Source organism: Manis javanica, chromosome 9, assembly GCF_040802235.1.
Source record: "Manis javanica isolate MJ-LG chromosome 9, MJ_LKY, whole genome shotgun sequence".
In the NCBI taxonomy this organism is placed as follows: Eukaryota; Metazoa; Chordata; class Mammalia; order Pholidota; family Manidae; genus Manis; species Manis javanica.
This window is the reverse complement of record NC_133164.1, coordinates 28230824-28251210: the sequence shown is the minus strand read 5'-3', so window position 1 is coordinate 28251210 and position 20387 is coordinate 28230824. Positions and strand designations below refer to the sequence as shown.

Here is a 20387-nt window from a genome sequence, read left to right as displayed (position 1 = left end):
CCATAGAACCTGCTTAGCTGGCAGTAAGCTTTTCATCGTTTTCTCCTCCTCCATCCACATTTGTCCTGACCGACTGTGACTGCACAGGCAGGAAACTTTTAGCTGCCAGCACAGAGGAAGTGCAGCACCAGCCGGTGGGCTTCCTAGCACAGCAGAGGGCTTGAAGAGCCCTTCACAGAACTGCTGACAATGCAGTTCTGGGCAACCCCAAAACCACCCGCAGAGACAGGGGACCCAGGATTATTTGAGGCAGCTGACAAGAAAAACCTTTGAACAATTTTTAAGCAAAGAAGGCATATGGGAGCAATAAGACATGTGAATGGAATGGAAAAATATAATTTCTTTAAAGATTATGACTTAGATTAATTCATTAGTTTTGTTTTAAAAAGTCAGGATAGCAATCTATGTCTGTCAAAGTTGCTCAGAGACCCTTTTGTAAAAAGCTGGTGTCAGATACTAAAACAGAGACCAATTATGGGGGAGGTTACATGGCTTCAATGTAGCTCTTGTAGCACGTGAATTTTACAGACAGGAAGGGTTTATATTAACCTAATAATACTAAATATAAAAAACATTTTGCATCAATAGTATGAAATTCTGAAGACACAAGCCGGGATGCCCATCATGACACTAATTTTTGCTAAATATTTCAAGATTGGTAGAAAGATCTATATTATTTTAAAAAAGCATTTTACATAACTTGATTTCTCCTAAAAAACAAAAACCTATCATTATGCACTAGGATAAAATATTTTTTTAAATTGCAGTAATTTTTTTGATTGAGTTACACGTCATACTGTTATAGATATGAGAACACTGATTTTCACATCAGACCTCAAGGGCAATAATCTTTACAAAGTTGTCTCAGGGCCATCCTATTTGCAATGTAAAAAAAAGAATAACTTCACAAAACTCCAGGAGCTCAAATAAAATCAATCTCTCTCACCCCTTTTCTCTCTGGGGTTTCATAAATAGATACTTAAATTAGTGTTGTGTGCAGAATGTGTAGCACATCTGTCTCCAAATGTGGCACCCCAATATCCATGCCTTCTGGTATTCATGCTCTTTTGCAATCTCTCCTTGAATCTAGTCTTACTTTAAATCAATAGAAAGTGTCAGAAGTAACATGGAGTGGTATCTATAGCTAGATCGTACAGAAAAGCTTGGATCTTTTGGAATGCCTGTTCTGGGGGATGCCAGATCTCACGTGAGAGGCCCAGCCACCCCAAGATCTATGAGTTATGAGGAAGCCCAAGATTGCCACATGGCATGGCCACATGACCACACAGCCAGCCATCCAGTTGTTCCAGCCAGTCCCAGCCCAGGCACCAGACACAGCAGTGAGACACTCTTACATGACTTCCAGCCCAGCCCAGCCTCCAGAGGCCTTCAGCCACAGCCACTCCCTGCCTGTAACTGTGTGAAAGACCTCAAGCAAAGTTCTGCTAAGCCTAGCTAACCAACAGAACCAGGAAAGATAATAAGTCATTGTTTAAGTCACTAAATTTTGGTGGGGTCTCTTACATAGCAATAGGTATCTGGAATACTTTTTATGTGAAATAGCAGTAAGCCACCTATTTAGGTAGATACTATAAGTATCCACAAGTAACACACTCCTGATCGAAAACAATGACTTCTGATTCTCACTGTGGGATATCTCCAAATGGCCTCCAAAAATTTCAAGAATATTGGGAACATTTAAAATAATCTTGAAATACAACTGATTTTAATTCTTTATTTTGAAAAATATATATAACGTGCAGTTCCTTCCAAAGGGGATTAAATAAAAAGAAGTCAATAGTATCTAAGGCAATTATACTTAAAAATCAGTAGTTTATTTTAAAAGGTGGAGTCACCTGTCTTTACATGAGTCCCACACTGAAAAATCTCTAAAAACAGGCAATCCCTCCCACTATGGTTTCCAGAGCCTTGAGGCCTCAAAATGTGGGTTGCATGCCCCATGCCACCAGTCCCCTGGGATCTGAATCAGAACCCGCAGTGTAACAAGATCTCTGGGAGATTTGCATACCCGTTAAAGTAGAGACACTCTGGTATCCAAAACATTCTAAAATCCAGGTCATACAGACACAGGCACTGATGGTTAAAGCCCACTAGATGACTCCAGGTATAGCCACGTCTGGGAACCCCTGGTCACTCTAGATAGAGTCATGATTCCCAAACTAGGCCCCACAGTGGAGTCACCAGGGGAGCATCAGAGCACAAATGTCTGTTTTCCACCCTGAGAGTCCGACATACCTGGTCTCGGGTGTGACACCATGTCTTGCCAATGGGTTTCAGCCCTGGGCAAGTTCGATATGGATTCAGTGTGACCACAGAAAATGACAGCAAATGTTCTTTGGTGTGAGAGGGTATATTACCCAGCTTGTTCTCCCAGCAGTAGGTCGAGCACTAGCGTCTCTGCCTCGGTCCAGAGCACTGGGCTGAGCTCTCTATATAGCGCAATAATGGTTTATTGCCTAAAGATGTGGAAGCGGTAGCCTAGCAACAGGCCAGTTACATCATCAGGTGGTTTAAGTTCAGTGAGGATCCTGGCCATAGGAACCCCAACTTCCCCACACACGGGCTTTGGAACATTTTAAAAGCTCCCCATGACTTTCATGTGCAGCAAAATTTGAGAACAGCAGACCTAGAGCCTGGCACAGAAGGGTTCAAAACCTGCTAAACCTGCACCACTCTTTCGGGAAGAGGGCTGGGAAGTCATTGCACATTAATTAAAATGAACAGTTGGCCGCACAGCTTCCGGCTAACTCACCAGGCATACTGACAGCATCAGGCACACTGACATGCAGGTCCGCCAAATCCCGTGTGTCCCCATGGGCTCTCCTGGCACTTTCCTCTAGCACATTTCCCTTCTCTTCTGTTGGGCAACGTTTCAAGTGATTAACGATGTGCATCTGCTCTGCATTCTGAGCAAATAGCTTCACCTCAAAAATAGAAACAAAAACAAATGATGTCATTACCTCTGTGAAAACAATCAAGCAAATCAACTTCAGAGCCTAACCCAGAAAGGAAAGTCAGGAAACCACTAAGAATTCTGTGTGCCTTCAGGGCCAACATCAACTACAAATATTAGAACTGGACTGTAAGGAAGAAATCACAGGGGACTTCTAGAGGAAAGAAAAATAGAGCTATAAATTCTCTTCCAGAAAGAAAACAGAACAGGAAGAGGTTGGTTTTATTTTTATATATAAGCATACACATATGTATGCTTCTTTATACAGATGGAAAAGAGGATCCATTTTATGGAAAGAACCATATAGGGCTCTAAAACTTGGTATAGCTGATTAAATCTTCCCCTGAAACCTTTCTAAAGCAGTAATTCTGAACCCTGGCTGCTTATTAGAACCACCTGGAGAGTCTGGAGCCCAAACAGATGAATTACGGGGGACCCTCTGAGAGTGAAGCATTAGCCTGGGCACTGGTATTAGCCCAGGGTGATTCTATTATTTGTTAGGTTGGCAACCACTGATCTAGAGACAATGGGAGATAAAATTCACAGCCTCAGGGCTCTGAGTTAAAACCCCAGAGGCTTTCATGCCCAGAAGCCAGCTGGAGGTGAACAAGGCTGGTGTGAGTCAAATGTCCCTTGACTTTCTAAGAAGTCATTAGGGCTAGAAAGCCTAGGATCATGACTTAGCCACCTCTTACTAAACTTTGTGTTTGATAATATATTAATATTCTAAATATCTCTTCTCCATTTTTCGGTTTTACAAAATTGAATATCTCCTTTCTGTGAAATATATGCATATGAGAATCCAAACACACATATATCCCATTATTAGTGAAAAGACTTGGAATATTCTGAAAGGCACAAAAGATAGATGTAAAGAAAAGGGACTGTTTTTTAAACTAATAATTCTGAATTGGCCTGCCATCACTTTGTGGAATTATGCACCTGCCCACTGTGGAGGTGAAGGTGGGACACACTTTCAACCCTTGCATATTGCTTGGAACCTCTGACAAAGTGCTAAGGCATTTGCTGCATTGTAATCAATAGTAAGCAAGTCCTTTTACCTCCAACAGACTTCACCCCAAGGACAGAGACCTAGGCTCATTAATAGCAATAATCCAAATAACATTGCTCAGCTACTATGAAGTCAATAGCTACTTGTTGAACAAATGAATAAATAACAGCCACATTAACTTTAATACCCCTGTCTTGCCTGATGATTTCAGCCCTGGGCAAATTCACTATGGATTCAGTGAGACCGAGGAATGACAACAGACCATTCTTGAAAGGATTTACACCTGGCTTTATTCTCCCAGCAGTAGGTGGAGCACCAGAAACAGGTCTGCATCAGCAGTCTACAGGTCAGTAGTCCACCTCCATTTATGCCTCTGTCCAGAGCACTGGGAAGAGCTCTTTATATAGTGACTTAGTCAACAACAACTTACTGCCTACAGGTGTGGAAGCAGTAGCCTAGCAGCAGGCCAGTTACATCATCAAGTAGTTTAGGGTCAGGTGAGGATCCTGGCCATAGGAACTTACATTTTCCCCACAACCCCTCTGGTTAAACAGGCTCTGGGTTTAAATGGTTTCCTTCCTTATGTTTCAGAGACAAGAGACCTGGCTTCTAGGACTAGCTTTGTCACTAACTACTAATGACCTTGAACAAGTCATTTTTCCACCCAGGAAAACTCAGTGTGTTCCTCAGGAATAGAAATATCTTTTGACTTACAATTTTCAGTCCTGCAGTCAAAGAAATTAATGAACAGCATATCTTAAATACTTACAAGAATGGTATATTCACTGTGGAAATCAGATAGCAGTTGTTCAAAAATTAAACAGAATTACTGTATGATCCAACAATTTCCACTTCTACATATGTAATGAAAAGAATTAAAAACATGGACTCAACAAATGCTTGTACACCAGTGTTCACAGCAGCATTATGCACTATAGCCAAAAGGTGAAAACAACCCACATTTCCATCGACAGATAAATGGATCCAAAAAAAAATGTGATCTATGCTCACAATGGAATATTATTCAGCCTTGAAAAGGAATGAAATTCTGATATGAGCTACAACGTGGATGAACTTTGAAGACATTATGTTAAGTGAAATAAGCCAGCCATGAAAGGACAAATATTATATGATCTCCTTTATATGAGGTACCAAGAGCAGTAAAATTCATAGAGACAGAAGTAGAGTAGATGTTGCCAGAAATTGAGGGAAGAGGGAATTCTTGTTTAATGGTAAATTATGCATCCAAGTCCAGTGTGTATCTTTTTTACCCACACCAACGAGCAATGTTCAATTCTGACACTATCCGGAGATAGCATCAGATCCCACAGGTTAAGGTCTCAGTCCCACAAAACTGTCCTCCTCCCCCTTTACACACCCAGATTGTCACCTCCTGTGCTGCCTACCAAGTGGTTACAGATCTCAGGTTCCAACAGTCCCCATCTTGGGTCTATTAATTTGCCAGAGCAGCTCACAGAACTCAGAGAAACATTTTACTCATTAGATCAGCTAGTTTATTATAAAAGGATGCAACTCAGGAATGCCCGATGGAAGAGATGTATAGGGGAAGGTATGGGGAAAGGGCACAGAGTTTCCATGCCCTCCCTCCAGAGGCCACTCTCCCCAAATCTCCACACGTTCACCAACCCGAAGCTCTCCAAACCTCATCCTTTTGGGTTTTTAAGGAAGCTTCATTTATAGGCATGGTTGATTAAATCATTGACCATTGATCATTGGGGAACCTCCAACCACTCTCCCCTACCGAGTTGTCAGAGCAGGGTGGGAATGAAAGCTCCAGCCTTCCAATCACATGGTTGGTTTTTCTGGAACCCAACCCCCCATCCTTAGGTGCAGTCCAAAAGTCACCTCATTAAAGAAACAAAAGACACCTTTATGGGCTCTCATCATTTAGGGAACCCCATGGGTTTCAGGAGTTCTATGCCAGAAATGGGATGAACACCAAATACATGTTTATGATAAATCACAGTATCACAAATGGGTACAGAATTTCAGACTGGGATGATGAAAAGGTTCTGGAAATGGATATTGGTAGGATTGTACAACACTGTGAATACACTAAATGCCACTGAATTTTACACTTAAAAATGGCTAGGATTGTAAATTCTGTTATCTTTTACTACAAAAACAAAAACAAAAACAAAAACAAAATCCCAAACCAGGCATTGGCCAAGGGGCAGCCTCCTGGGGGTGCGTCATAAACTGCCGCTGGGCTGGCGAAGGCTGGCTTAGCTCTAGCACTGCTCTCACCTCCGATGGCAGACATTCGCAGCCTCTCCGCTTTTTGTTCAGTAGTGCGGACCTATCTGGAGTGGGCGAAGCGACAAGGGTTGGATACAGTTTAAAATTAGAAAGAAGTAAACCCCAGGAAAGGAACAATTCTTGGGAAGTGTCTGCCCCCGCAACTCCGCAGGCTGCAGCGGGAAGAGAGTGCGTCCCGCTCTGCTCCCAGGTCCAGGGCTGCCCTAACCTAGCCTCGCTGCCTCCGATGCACCAGCACTGCGGAAGTTTCGTGCACTTGGCTGTCCCTGACGGCGCCACAAAGGCCAGCAGCTGAGGCACCGCAGCTGAGCTGTGCGGCAGGGAGCCAGCAGAGCGGTGCACCCGCGCGCGCCCTTGTGGCCAATGGGGCTGTTTGCAGAGGTGTTGCCCTGGGGTCTCCAGGTGGGTTGGACAGAGGAAGCGCCTGCTGAAACTGTGCATCTGAGACCTGCAGAGGCTGCAGCTATCCTGTCCTTTGTGTGGTGAAGACAGTGTGTGCCAGGGAGCCAAAAACCAGAAATGATTAACCAGCAACGTTCGTCTGAAAATTAGGTGAAAGAACAAGGAAAAAAATATGAATTCTATCCTTAGCTGTACGAAAGTAATTTCCATGCAACTTATTTCAAAAGAGAATATCAATATTCATATACAATAATTTTAAATTTAAAAATTATCTCAATTGCGTGTAACAGATTTTTAAACTACTCAGCTCCAAAGCCAGAAGTCAAAGTGATGTTTTGGGCAGAAAACCCTGAATGAAAGATCTCATTGCACCTTTTCATTTGCAGCACAGCTGAAGAATAAATAACTTTGTAGGGCCCTTAAAACAGAGAGGCTGAGCTCCAGATGTACTGTTGGCTGTAACTAAGGGCAGTGAAAGGTCCTGGCTAGGATGCAACTGCTTCTCATGATCCTTGCACAAATCTAGCAAGTTTTTGGAGAGCCCAAATCTCCATATACATAATCTAGTTTTCTTCTATAATCACAGGAAAGAAATAGCAAAGATGTGGTTACATTGTCTAGGTAGCATGCTCCCTGAGTTTCTTCTGTACAGCTTTATATACTGACCACATAACTGACAAAAAATTATGGCTCTTTTTATTAAAGAGTGAAATCTGCCATCTCCATCAATTATATCTCTACTTCTATAAGATGTTTAAACTGTTAGCCTCATTTTCCTCCAACAAAAGTTCATTAAGCTCTTCTTATGTGCCAGCTGCGTGTTCTTTCCAGAAGAAACCTTTCTTAGCCCAGAGGTGGGATGCTGGTGATTAGCCATGGATGGAAGTCTGCAACCCCACCAGGCTGATTCTATCCCTTGACCTAGTAGGATAGGTACTTGGCCTAGTATTGTTAGCGCTGCCCAAATTTAGAAAGAGGAAGTATACGTGGTATACACATCAGGCAGGAGAAGAATGAGCTGCTTGTAAAAACACTTATGTATCCACCCACATCATTAAGAGGAGGAGGAGAACGAGGAGCACAACAGTGAACTTGAGAAGCAGGATAACCCGGTATTAGAAGGAAGTTCTGGGTTGGACTGCTGGGGATCAACTACCTTGTGTGACATTGGGAAGGCTACTCATTATCTCTGTGCCTACATATCCTCACTCTGAAAGTAGGAATTAGCATCTTTTTCATTGGGTTGGCAGAAGGATTAAATACAGTAAATGTCAGCTGTGTCAAAACCTTGATCCTTTGTATTTCTGCTCACTGAAGGGTGGACACCACTTCATTTGGCTTGATCTAATGAAGAAGAGTTCCATTCTGAAGCTGGTTTTCTTGGGAATATTAATAAACTGTTAGCAGTAGATACAAAAAATACATTCAATAAATAAGTATGTGGTTGTAAAGAATTGGCTAAGAGATTTAAATTTACAAGTAAAATAGTATAAATTAAAAATTTGCTTATTTAGGGTTCAGGTGAAGTATTCAACATAGTTTCATAGTTGTTTATTTTAAAGCATCACATATTAAGCAGATATCCACTTCTAATTCCTTAATGAGAATATTGCAATTTTTAACTTTATTAAATTCACACTTCAATTATACTTTTAATCTCTGACCTAAACAAATTATGTTGTACGTAAATGAAACTGCCAATGAAAAACTGAAATAGGGCCTATTTTAATTGATGTATTTGTTTAGGCAGTTAAGCACCTATAAAATAGGGAAGTATACCCAAGTGTCAGAAGATACGGGGTGGGGAGGATTTTAATATTTTGGTTACCATCAAGATATTGTTAACTCTTGCATTAAAATTAGTGCAGAAAATTAGTGTGTCCAGGGCAGAGACTCTTAACCTTTTTTTGTGTTCCAAGGACCACTTTGGCAGCCAGGTGAAACCCCTCCTCAGAATAATGCTTTTTAATGCCTAAAATAACAGTTTTTTACGTAGAGTTGTAAGTGAGAAACTGAAAATTAGTTTGGACTGTAAAATCTGCCCTGCCATTCAAAAGCCTGAAAGCCAAGTGCAAAATTAAGAGAAAACAGTATCTATCTCTCCCAGAACACAGTTGAGTTCTAAGTGTCATAATAACCCTGTTTTCTTTTTCTTTCTTTTTTTTTTTTTTGAGAGGGCATCTCTCGTATTTATTGATCAAATGGTTAAGAACAATAAAATTCTGCATAGGGGACTCAATGCACAATCATTAATCAACCCCAAGCCTAATTCTCGTCAGTCTCCAATCTTCTGAAGCATAACGAACAAGTTCTTACATGGTGAACAAGTTCTTACATGATGAACAGTGCAAGGGTAGTCACATCACACAAACTTTCAGTTTTGATCACACATCATGAACTATAAACAATCAAGTCAGATATGATTATTCGTTTGATTTTTATACTTGATTTATATGTGAATTCCACATTTCTCCCTTATTATAATAACCCTGCTTTCTGACTGAGGCAGAAAATGTGTTCTCTAAAATTAAAGACTTACAGACTTTGCAGTTTGAAACTATCCGTAAGAATGAAATATAACAGCTTTGAAGGGTCCCCACCCATAAGATGGCGAACTCACCCCTTGCCCCCCCTAATCCCAGCACCTAGCCAATAGCCACCAGCCCCATAGAAGTGACACCTCAATCAGCTCATGCCCCTTCCTATATAACCCAGCACCTTTCCCTAATAAGGCGGAATTCTCCGGTGAATTGCTGCTGTGTCGCTCCTTTCCTTTCAACCTTTGCCTGGAGAACGTCAGTGGCTTGACACAGAGAAGCAGCGTTAGTTTACATCCTTTACAACCCAGTGCAGTTTCCCATAAGGGTTTTCCAGACTCAAAATTCTACCTCTATTTTAACATCATCATCATTTCCAAGGAAATAGGACCCTGGGTCCACTTGGTAGTCTAGGCTGCTGTTGACTGCATGTTAAGACACAGCCTTGCTGTGCTTTGAGCCTACCAAAGTACTGCTCATTCAATTCCACCTGAACTCCACCCCACCGAGAATCCCCTAGTTCTATCGTTTCCTTTTTTGGGGAGATGCCACACAGTTTCTCTGGTGTGCAATCGCCTATTGTGCCCAAAGTCGTGAATCCCAGAAGACCACCAAGGAGCCAACACCAATGCAAAAGCAAAGAGCCTTTATTCAAGCTAGCTCGAGCTCAATCTCTCATCTACACCAACCCAGTGGCAAGATGCCAGAGAAAGAGAGCGAGTTTCAATACCACAAAGGTTTTATGGGGTTCTAGGGCAGTTGGTGGGGTGATGGTCATGGCTCTGGCTGATTGGCTGGATCTAGGGGTAGTTGGTGGGGTGATGGGTCGTGGCTCTGGTCAATTGGCAGGGTCTAAGGGTGGTGGGTGAGCTCCTTGCTGACTGGAGAGGAGAGAGACAAAGCTCCGATTGGGTGAAATAGGATCTGGGTCCCGATTGGCTGAGGTAGGCTCCGGGTCCTAATTGGCTGAAATAGAATCTGGGAGCTTGCCCTTTCACTCCCACATTGCATTGGCTGATAAACCTGATTTTATCAGACCCGGTGCTCCTAGTGTGGTCTTAGCAAACTGGACAATGGCCCAAGGGAAACCATTTGGATTAAAATTCAGTTTGTTCCTTGGCCCTCAAAGTTTAAAAAGCATGGGCTAGAGAGGAGTACCAGTGAGATAAGTCATCAGGTAGCAATAGTCTACAGGCATCTTTAGCCAAGGGTTTGGGGCCATAGCCAAAGAGGAAGAGGGGGCAGAAGAGACCAGAGCAGATGGGAGCTATTGCGAGGCTGAGCTGGGACTCCTGAGGAGCCGCGCTCACGGTGAGGGCTCCGGACGGACGAGCGCGCACGGAGTGGGGAGACTGCGGACACCGAGAAGGGAGAGGGAGATCCCCACCACTGCTCGACGTTAGCCTGCAGCTGGTTTTGTAGCTCTGGGAAGAGGATGGTAAATTCCACTGCGGCAGTCTCGTGTATGGCCTCCTTACATGTAAAAGTTACAATTTTATTTTTGGAGAGCTGTTTCTTGTAATTAGTTTGAAGCTGTGCTCAAGCGCTGGCTTCTGCATCACTCACAAGTTCGCTGTCCTAGTCTGAACCTGTGGGATGGGGTAAGAGCTCCGTGCAAGAGAATCCAGGGGGAGCGCAAAGCTGGAAGCTTTTTATTGGTTTGGTTTGGTTTGAGAGGTGGTTGTTTTGGAGGGAGGGCAGCAGAAGCTGCTATATTTGAACTGAGGAGGCCAGACACGCTCAGCATTAGAGTCAGAGAAAGACGAGGCCCGCAGGCCGGGTGGACGCTCTGCGGAGCCGGACCGAGGCGCCTCCCTAGTCGAATAGCCGCCACGGTGCAGGTTGCTGGGGCGGAGAGGAAACGGCTCCCTGGCGCTCGGGGCCGGAGGGGGGCGGTGGGGGGTGGGGGGGGCGGTGTGTGCCCTGCGTGGCGCGGACCAGCCCCGGCTGGAGCGCGCGAGCAGAGGGCGGACCCCGCCGGCCGCAGGAGTCCCGTGCACGCGGGAGGCGCAGGGGCGCGGCTCTGCGCATGCTCGGCTCGCGGCCCTCCGCCGTCGCCGGGCTCGGGAGGCCCTGTCCGCACCGGGAGCTGCAGATGGCGCAGGCAGGAGACGCCCGGCTGAGGGCCGGGGGGCAGTGCTGCGCGAGCACGGCCCTGGGGCGCGCGTCTTGGCGTTGGGCCCTAGCGCTGCTCTGGCTGGTGGCGGCCGCGGGCGGCCCCTCCCGGAGCCGATGGCCGGTGCCCTATAAGTGAGTGTGCGCGGGCGCTCTCCCGGCGGGCGGGCGGGCGGGTGCAGGGCTGGGAGTCCGCGCCGGCGCGCGCCTTAGTGCCCCAGCCACGCGGCGGTGCGGAGGCGGCGCCCGGGACATTCCGCGCTCAGTGGGGAACCCAGCTGGGACCTCTGGGTTGGAGCTACTACCTGCTTGCTTCCCTGGTGCCTTCCTCTCGGGCTTGTTGTCCCGAACCATGGAAAAAAAGGGGAGTAATGTCATTTTATTGCGTGACTTCTAGATACAAGTAACCGCCTCTCTGAGTAATTTGGGGAGACCTTTACTATAGCATTAATTTACGCACTGTTATTAGTTACCTGAGTCTGTAAACTTTGGCACAATGTACAGCATGACCAACTCGCCTTGGTTCGCTGGCACTTAACCTTTTTAAGCACTAAAAGGCCCGCATCCCGGGAATGCCCTGCTCGTCGGTCCCGGGCAAACCGGAAAGATCGGTGATCGCTGTCTTCAGTCTGGCGGTAGGAGACTCGTCGTAGTCGAAGACGGAGACGGAGACTGCAAACTTATGAAGCCGATTGGAGCCTTTGACCTAAAAGAATATTTACACAGTCTAAGACTGTCAGCTGTCTAAACAGAAAGAAAACCTGGTGTCAATATCAGGCCGCATGACAAAAATAGTGAGTTGGAAGGCAGGACAACCAGTGGTCGTGAGTTCCGGGTTCCGAATGCTGCGGATCGAAGGACGTTCCACCATCACTAGCCGTGTGATCTTGGGAAAGTTACTCAGTATCTCTATGCCCACACGTCCTGAGTTAGAAAGCAGGAATAGTCGGGGTACTCACATCGGGTTTGTTGGGAGAATTAAATATAGTAAATACCAGCTGTTGTCAAGCGTGGATATTAGTGCGTTCTGCTTACTGAATGGTTTGCACCGCTTGTTTTGCTCGATATACATGAAAAGAGAAATTTAGGGTTGAAGCCGGTTTTCCTGAAAAAAGGGGTTAAAATGTTCATAAGAAGTAATAAATACTCAATGAAAAGATTGTAAATCCAAAACTACTTGATTTGAGATTAGGATAAAGTAATAACTGACGATTTTGTGTTTCTTTAAAAGTTTCAAGTGTTGAGTACCTGCCTCCATCTAATTCCCTCAACTGAATATAATAAAATTTAACTTTAAGTTCACACTTATATTATGCTTTTGAAATTACCTTTGACCTAAAATAGATTTTACTGTGGGCAAGTGAAACCTGTATATAGTTACCTTATTTGTTTAAACCAGGTAAGCACCAAAAAAAAGAGGTAAGTACACTTAATACCTTGTAAACTTAGGGGAGGGTTGCTAGTATTTTTGGCTAAGGTCAAGACTGTTAACTTCTTAAAATATAATTTTCGTTACTGTGTTAAAATTGTGGAACAATAGTTCCCTCTAAAACCTTAAGGATCTAGGATTCTTAGAGGATGGGTAGAGGCAGTTTCTCTCTTTTGTCTCTATCCTAGTGTCAAGTAAGAAGGGGACCAGTAAGTGTTGTCGCACTGAATTCAGCCACCGCACCCCCTCTAGTCCTATGGCCCTGGACTTCTCAAGCAGCTTTCTTTTCTTGTTACCTTATTATAACCTCCTAACTGACCTCTCACTATTTGTTTGGCCGTAATCCCCACCTTCTCCTAATTCATAAAATAAAGTTTTGTTTTATAGCAAATTCAGTCCTATCAGATGTGCTACTTAAAATCCCTGGCGTTCCCCACACCCCTCCCCAGGACTCCCTGGGGTGCGGTTCTCACTGCCTCCCACCTGCTCTCATGCTCCTCCGTGGAAGCCAGAATTCCAGTCTTACTTACCTGCCAGGACTCTTCCCCAGTGTCGTGTCTGTTTTATAGTACTTACTGATTTTTCTCCTTTCCTGTGCTAACCTTTGGAAGTATTCGAAAAACCTTGGCCAGGTCTTCACTCTTTTCTTTGCCCTCCTCACTCCTACCCATCCCACACCAGGTAAAAATGACTTCTCCCTCTTTTGTGCCTATAGGACTCTGTGTATTTCTTCAGTTTAGCACTTACCACACTGCGCTTCATTACTGGTTTAGTCTTCCTACCCGACGCTCCTTGAGGTAGGGAACATTGTTAATTTTTGTCTCCCTCCTTAGAACAGTGTCCTACCCACAATAGATCCTCAGTGAATATTGGTTGAAGGAGTGGTTGGTTAATTCTTAAGAAACTATATTCTATTTAATCATAATTGTCTTCAAATAATCTTAAGGTATGGATTGATTGGGAAATTAAATATAATTTGAAAAATATTCCTTTATTAAGTAAATATTTATCTACTAGCTAAGATCTGGAGTTATAATAAACATTTTAAAATATGGTCCCTGTCTTCAAAATTCTCACAGCAGACGTAGGAAACAGGAAAGCATGCATTTATCAAAGTGCTTTTAATATCTCATTTGCTATTGAGGCATCATTGGAATTTGTTCCCAGGACAACAGATAAAATGAATACTTACACATACCAGTGGGCTTCATATGTTTTCCAAAAATGTTATTGACAGTGAAATTAAAACCTGGATTCTTAATGTGTGAGAAGGACCAAATTCCTGTTAGAATCTAAACTGATGGTTTCTTTTTGTTAGACGCTTTTCCTTCCGTCCGGAACCAGATCCTTACTGTCAAGCTAAATATACTTTCTGTCCAACTGGCTCACCTATCCCAGTTATGAAGGGTGATGATGTCATTGAAGTCTTTCGGCTACAAGCCCCAGTGTGGGAATTTAAATATGGAAACCTTCTGGGACATTTGGTAAGGCTGCATCTTGCTCTCATAATTTTAGTTAATTGAATGACTTAATTATCAAGTGGATTTGAGGGAATAATCACTATTCAACGTGCTGATTAAAATGAGTAGTCAAAAAAATATTACTGGGTTTTGTGATCTTGACAATAACAAATGGAGTTGCTTACATCCCTTTTAATATTCCTTATCCAAACCCAACTCCTGTACCCGGCTCCTGGAAAGTAAGAAAGGGAGAGGCTCAGAGGAAGCAGCAAGGCAGGTGGGAAACACTTCATTTCCCATCCCTGTCATACACACTTTTCCCAGGTTAGCTCACCATTTCAGCCTCTCACCTTGTGAGGTACATGGTGTTCCTTCCTGAGCCTACGGCACGAGGGTTCTCCTACTCATTCTGAGCTCTAAGGAAATTATGAGCATGTCCACATAGCATTCATCCTTACTGAAATGAGCTTCAGTGGCCAAAACCAGAGTGGATGAGGGCCAGAAGTTTGAGGAGCCAGAGTGGATGTGAGAATACCAACAGGAGAGAGGACCAGCTGAGCACTTACTCTACTTCATGTGCAGTGGTGGTGTATCACATTTTCTCCCATCTGGTGCTGAGACCAGTGGCTACTGCACAGATGCTTTTATAAATGTATGATCTTTACACAGAAAATTATGCATGATGCCATTGGGTTCAAGAGTACTATAACTGGCAAGAACTACACAATGGAATGGTATGAGCTTTTCCAGCTTGGAAACTGCACATTTCCCCATCTGCGACCTGACATTAATGCTCCTTTTTGGTGTAATCAAGGAGCTGCCTGCTTTTTTGAAGGAATTGATGATGCTCACTGGAAGGAAAATGGGACATTAGTTCTAGTAGCAACCATATCAGGTAAGTTTAAAAAACATTGCAGTATTCAATGATTGCATCAGCATCCAAGGGAAAGAAATTATTTTCATTGAGGCATTTCAGTAATGTGCTACTTTTTAGAGGTTAACTTATAAAATGTACTTCTGGAACCACTAACTTTTGACCCACACTATTACTCATGTAAAACTTCACCTACAGGGGATAAATAGCCTAGCTCCTCTATTCCCACGAAAAATGAATGAAACGATAAACTGCTTTCTGCAGTTTAATTGGACCTTCTAAATAAAGTAGTACTGGGAAATCCATAAAATGCCTGAGAAAATAATATTAAAGGACTAATTAGTATCTTAAGAAAGACTTGCAGTGATGATAAATTAAAATGCTTTTGCATCAAGAAATAACACAAGCTACCACTCACGTGGACATACTCTGGGCCTGGCAGTATTCTGAGTACTTTACACGTCACATCATTTATTATCACAACAACCACAAGATAGTTACTGTTATTTTCCCCATTTTACATGGAGAAACTGAGGCACAAAGAAGTGAATAATCACACAACTAATAAATGGAACTCTTAACCCTGGCTGTGAAGCCCTGTTGACCATTTTCTTAACTACTTCACTACATTGCCTCTCACAACACATATAATCTTATGCATTTGAGGCCCCTTAAGCAATTTAAATGTTTTATTGCTGAGATTTTCTATTATTTTGGATATATTGGAAAGTTGTTTTGAAACAGTTGGAATTTTGCTGCATGTGTGTGGAAGAACATTAAGACCAGTATCTCTGTTCTAAGAGTATAGGCTTCATATTATTTCACAATTTTAATTTCATAAAAGTAATAAGGACAGCCACTCTGTTCATTTCATATGACATGAATTATTTAATGAACTCAATTTGGAGCAACCTAAGAAATGTTCACACACTGTGACAAACTAAATATTGGGGCCAAGCTCTATTAGGCATTATAAAGGCCCAGTGAGGTTTGTAACCATGCAGAATATGATGTCTTGTTAATGTTTGGAGAGAGTCCTTGGTTTGGTACAAGCTAATAGGAGAGAGAGAGATATTCTGGAGTGTATAGTCTACGAACTTGACTAAAAACATTTCCAGCTTAACTGATTCATTGGAAGAATTTGTGTGGTGGGTTGGAAGGCTATAAGCAGAATCTCAGCAACTACGGAGAGAAAAGGGAAATACTGAATATTAAAGGTGGTTGGTGTTTAGTGCTTTTGCTAGTAACTAACAGTAGGCCAGCCTTCTAGTTCTGTTCATACTGTATGCGTACCATACTTTGCAACAGAAAAGCTCATTTCACCCACCTTAATTCTTGAACTGTCTTTGCCCCATTCACTTCATTTAGTTTTTCCCTTGCTTGCTGTCTTTTGCCTCTGACGATTTGTTGAGTTGGGTAGAGAAAGAGGGCTTCTGCATGTGTATAATTTTGCTTTTGACTATGGTTTAAATTACAGAATTAGTATGTAAGACATCTCTTTATACACATCTAATGTTTACAGTTCAGAAATACCTTGTGCCCTGAGGCACAATAAAAATTGCCTGAGCTTGGATTCCTATTATAAGATGCAGATTTAGAAATTTAAAAAAAATTTATTATCCATGTATATTCATGGCCTTAATCAGGTTAGAACATTTTACTTACAACTACCATGCATGATGAGGTTTGATGTTCACAAAGGTTTTTGCTTTTTGTTCTGTTTTAACTAGGGAACACATTTAACAAAATGACCAAGTGGGTAAAGTGGGACAATGAAACAGGGATTTATTACGAGACATGGACTGTCCAAGCCAGTTCAGAAAAAGGGGCGGAGACATGGTTTGAATCCTACGACTGTTCCAAATTTGTATTAAGGACATATAAGAAGTTGGCTGAACTTGGAGCAGAGTTCAAGAAGATAGAAACCAACTATACAAGAATATTTCTTTACAGTGGAGAACCTACTTATTTGGGAAATGAAACATCTGTTTTTGGGCCAACAGGAAACAAGACTCTTGCTTTAGCCATAAAAAAATTTTATTACCCCTTCAAACCACATTTGTCAACTAAAGAATTTCTGTTGAGTCTCTTGCAAATTTTTGATTCAGTGATTATACACAGACAGTTCTATTTGTTTTATAATCTTGAATATTGGCTTTTACCTATGAAATTCCCTTTTGTTAAAATAACATATGAAGAAATCCCTTTACCTAGTAGAAACAAAACACTTTCTGGTCTATAAAACCTTAGTTCTACTGTTTTTTTATCCTACACCAGCATATTGATTTTTAGGGAGTGGTTTTACATTTGTGGATTTCTTAGGCCTTTCTTCTTTGGAGCAGAACAGTAAAATGCACATGGGTGTAATTGCTGCATAGCACCATCTCAGGACTTTTCTTTTTAAAGGAGCTAAAACTCTTGTTATATTGGCCTCACTGTATGTGAGCACGTTAGGTGATCTTGATTTTAATCTGCAAGCCTTTGTTAATATAAATTATGGTTCACAATCAGATTTGTAAGATCTTTTGGCACAATATCTTTAAATGGTGGATATGATGTGCTGAGATTTAAAAAATACCCTCAGTGACATTTTCATGATGGGAGCTACTTTTTTCTGTTATAGTAGTTGTGCTTTCTCATTGAAGTACTTTTTGGTAGTTTATCACCTGACTTTACAGCTTTGGAACAAGGTCTAGTAGCTTGATTTTGTTGCATTTACTTAACTTTTAAGACTAATTTGGACACATAGCTGGAGTGATTGTGGTAAATCCATGTGCTAAAGACAGTATTAGAAAGCGCTACTTTCTGGCATTTTAGAACGAGCCAGTAAACTCATATTTTGTGATTTAAGCAGCTTAACATCTCTGAATGTTAGTTTCCTCATCTCTGAGATAATTCATCTGTCAGGATTGTTGTAAGATGGAAGAAGCCATCTGTTTGGCATTGTAAGGTACAGTAAGGTCACAGTAAATGGTAGCTGTAATGATTAATCAAAGAACAAAACTACCATCCTTGATCTTGTTTAATATAGTTCATGTGCCAGTCTTTTCTGGGTTTTGTAATAATCACCTAGACTTTGAGCTGATAGCATAGCACTTCTAGTTCTTCAAACATACAGGGCATGGAAGTATCTGGCTACAGACATGTCTGGGTGAATGGGTGCCCTCTGACTCCCTCACTGCTTCGTGTAGTCCTCCCTCTGCCCACTAAAGGTGCCAGCTCAGTTGAAAGGAGGTGGATTTCCCAGAAAAAGGCTTATGTCAAGGATCTCCAAGTAGCCGTGTTCCCATTAGGGCCATCAAACAAGCTTTCAAGGGCCTTGAAAAATACCAGTCAGTAAGATTATAAAGCAGAGACAATCTGTGTTTAATATGTAAAGGTTCCAATTATATAATTCAGTTTTTAATGTTTGAGTGCTTCCTGAGATGTTATATCAGTGAGTTCTCATAAAAAGCCTGATGATCATAGATCTTACCTAATTCAAATGAGTAAACTGGGGCTTAGAAAGGTTAAGTGACCTTTCCACGCTACCCAGCTAGTGTTAACGGAGCCACATTTTGAACCAGGTTCTGTTGGCTGAATGAGATGCACTGTCACACAAGTTTTTCAGCAAAGTGTGGTCCTCAGACAGATCCTGCAGCATGTTAGTAACACAGTTGCTGTGTTAGTAACACCTGTGAGGAGATAAGTATAGATACTGAGAGGAAGCATTTAGAAACTTTTAAAGCAACTTGTTAACTTTGTTTCTGTTGAAGCTAATAAAACTGGGGCTTGTATTTTGTGCGCATTTCTTTTGTTGCAGGAATTCACTTTTTTTCTTTTTCAAAACTGTAGGCACTACAGCAGTCTAAAAATACAGCCCTTTGCCAGGTAAGCTTGAACAGTGCTGCAATATTCTGCCTACTGCACAGTGGTAAAGCCTTATATAGGGAGAACTTTCACTGCCATTTAGCTTATCTACTCAGGTTAATAGTGCCTACACATCCCTAATAAATTTTGCCTCTTTAACGTGCTAGTTCTCTTCATAACATGTCACAAGAAAACTTGTATCTTTTCATTATCACCATCTAGTGGGTAAAACTGGGCAGTGCCAACTTTTATGTGATTCTCAGGAAAACTGCTCTGAGAAAACAGTATTTTGGATTCCCAGAACTGCAAGGGGGGTTAACAGCAAAATCTCTTGTGCCAAATTTGTGTTAACTATAAATCACAGAACTTGGTTCCACAGCAAAGACAAATGAGGACTATGTGGAACTTGACTTTTAAAGCAAAATTCTACTAGTTTTGTTAAAAAATGCATTCAAGATTTTTCACTATTCCTAAAGATATTAATAAATGAAGAAATTCTGTGAGAGTAACATACAGACTCAAGTGACTACAGTACAGAGAGCATAGCATTCATGAAAGTACTTCTTCAGAATTTATCAAACCTCTCAACTGTACTTATAAGATAAAGCAGGGCTTTGGAGAACATGCTTTCCAGATGGCAGCTGGGAAACAAAAACATGGCAAGACAGGAATTTGCCACAAATTTTCTTCCATTTGAATGACTGTATAACTTAAAAGTTGTATGTACTTTAAATTGTAAATGTAGTTCAATTTCCTCAATTTCTAAGACAAACCATTTTGTTGAAGTTTGAAATATATTAGGGCTTTAGAATAAATGTATCCTCACTCACTAATTCTGGTTTAGTATTTAGGTTAAGTATACCCACAAAGTGTCATCAAATATATTTTTGTAGATACAGGAAAATAGTCAAAAGGTGAAAATAACTACTCAACTTCCAATATTTGGAACCCTCAATATTGGCCCTTTCTTAGAAATAAAAAAAAAAAAGGCAAAAGACTTAGGAAATTCCATCCAGTTTTATATATATAACCTGCTCTGGTGGCACTTAATGAATTCTCTGGGACTCTAGTTCTTTTAAGGTTAACTTGACTTTTTAAAAGAAATCTTTGGTATGTTATACAAAGAAGAATGTCCCAAAACCACACACATGCTTTTTTTTCCCTCTTAACAGCCAAAAGCAAATCGGCTGGCCAAAGTTTGTTTCTAGCATCTTCCTCATATCTACCTTTTATTGTCAAGTCACTTCCTGCTCCTCACACTCCTACATTTTCTCCCCCGTTATAACAAGATAGGCTGACAATCTTATATTCCTTTACCAGACTGATTATGCTAAGGTTATGCTCTTATTTCACTTTCTGGAGTAAAAGGCTTGTGTCTTTTTTTATATATCATATGATGTATGTCATTTTTTGAAGGAAACTTGGGTGTCAGCAAGCACTTAAGTTTTTTCCCAT

At 41.8% G+C, this 20387-nt stretch overlaps 1 protein-coding gene across 1 annotated transcript; it reads left to right on the top strand.

Annotated features, from left to right (window-relative positions):
• The first annotated feature begins 11143 nt into the window (after window positions 1–11143).
• On the top strand, window positions 11144–18859 carry CLN5 (CLN5 intracellular trafficking protein). The gene is made up of 4 exons (XM_037010293.2): window positions 11144–11455; window positions 14068–14233; window positions 14879–15104; window positions 16814–18859. The coding sequence occupies exons 1-4, from the start codon at window positions 11235–11237 to the stop codon at window positions 17323–17325; spliced, it is 1125 nt and encodes a 374-aa protein (XP_036866188.1). The 5' UTR covers window positions 11144–11234; the 3' UTR covers window positions 17326–18859.
• Window positions 18860–20387: the final 1528 nt, after the last annotated feature.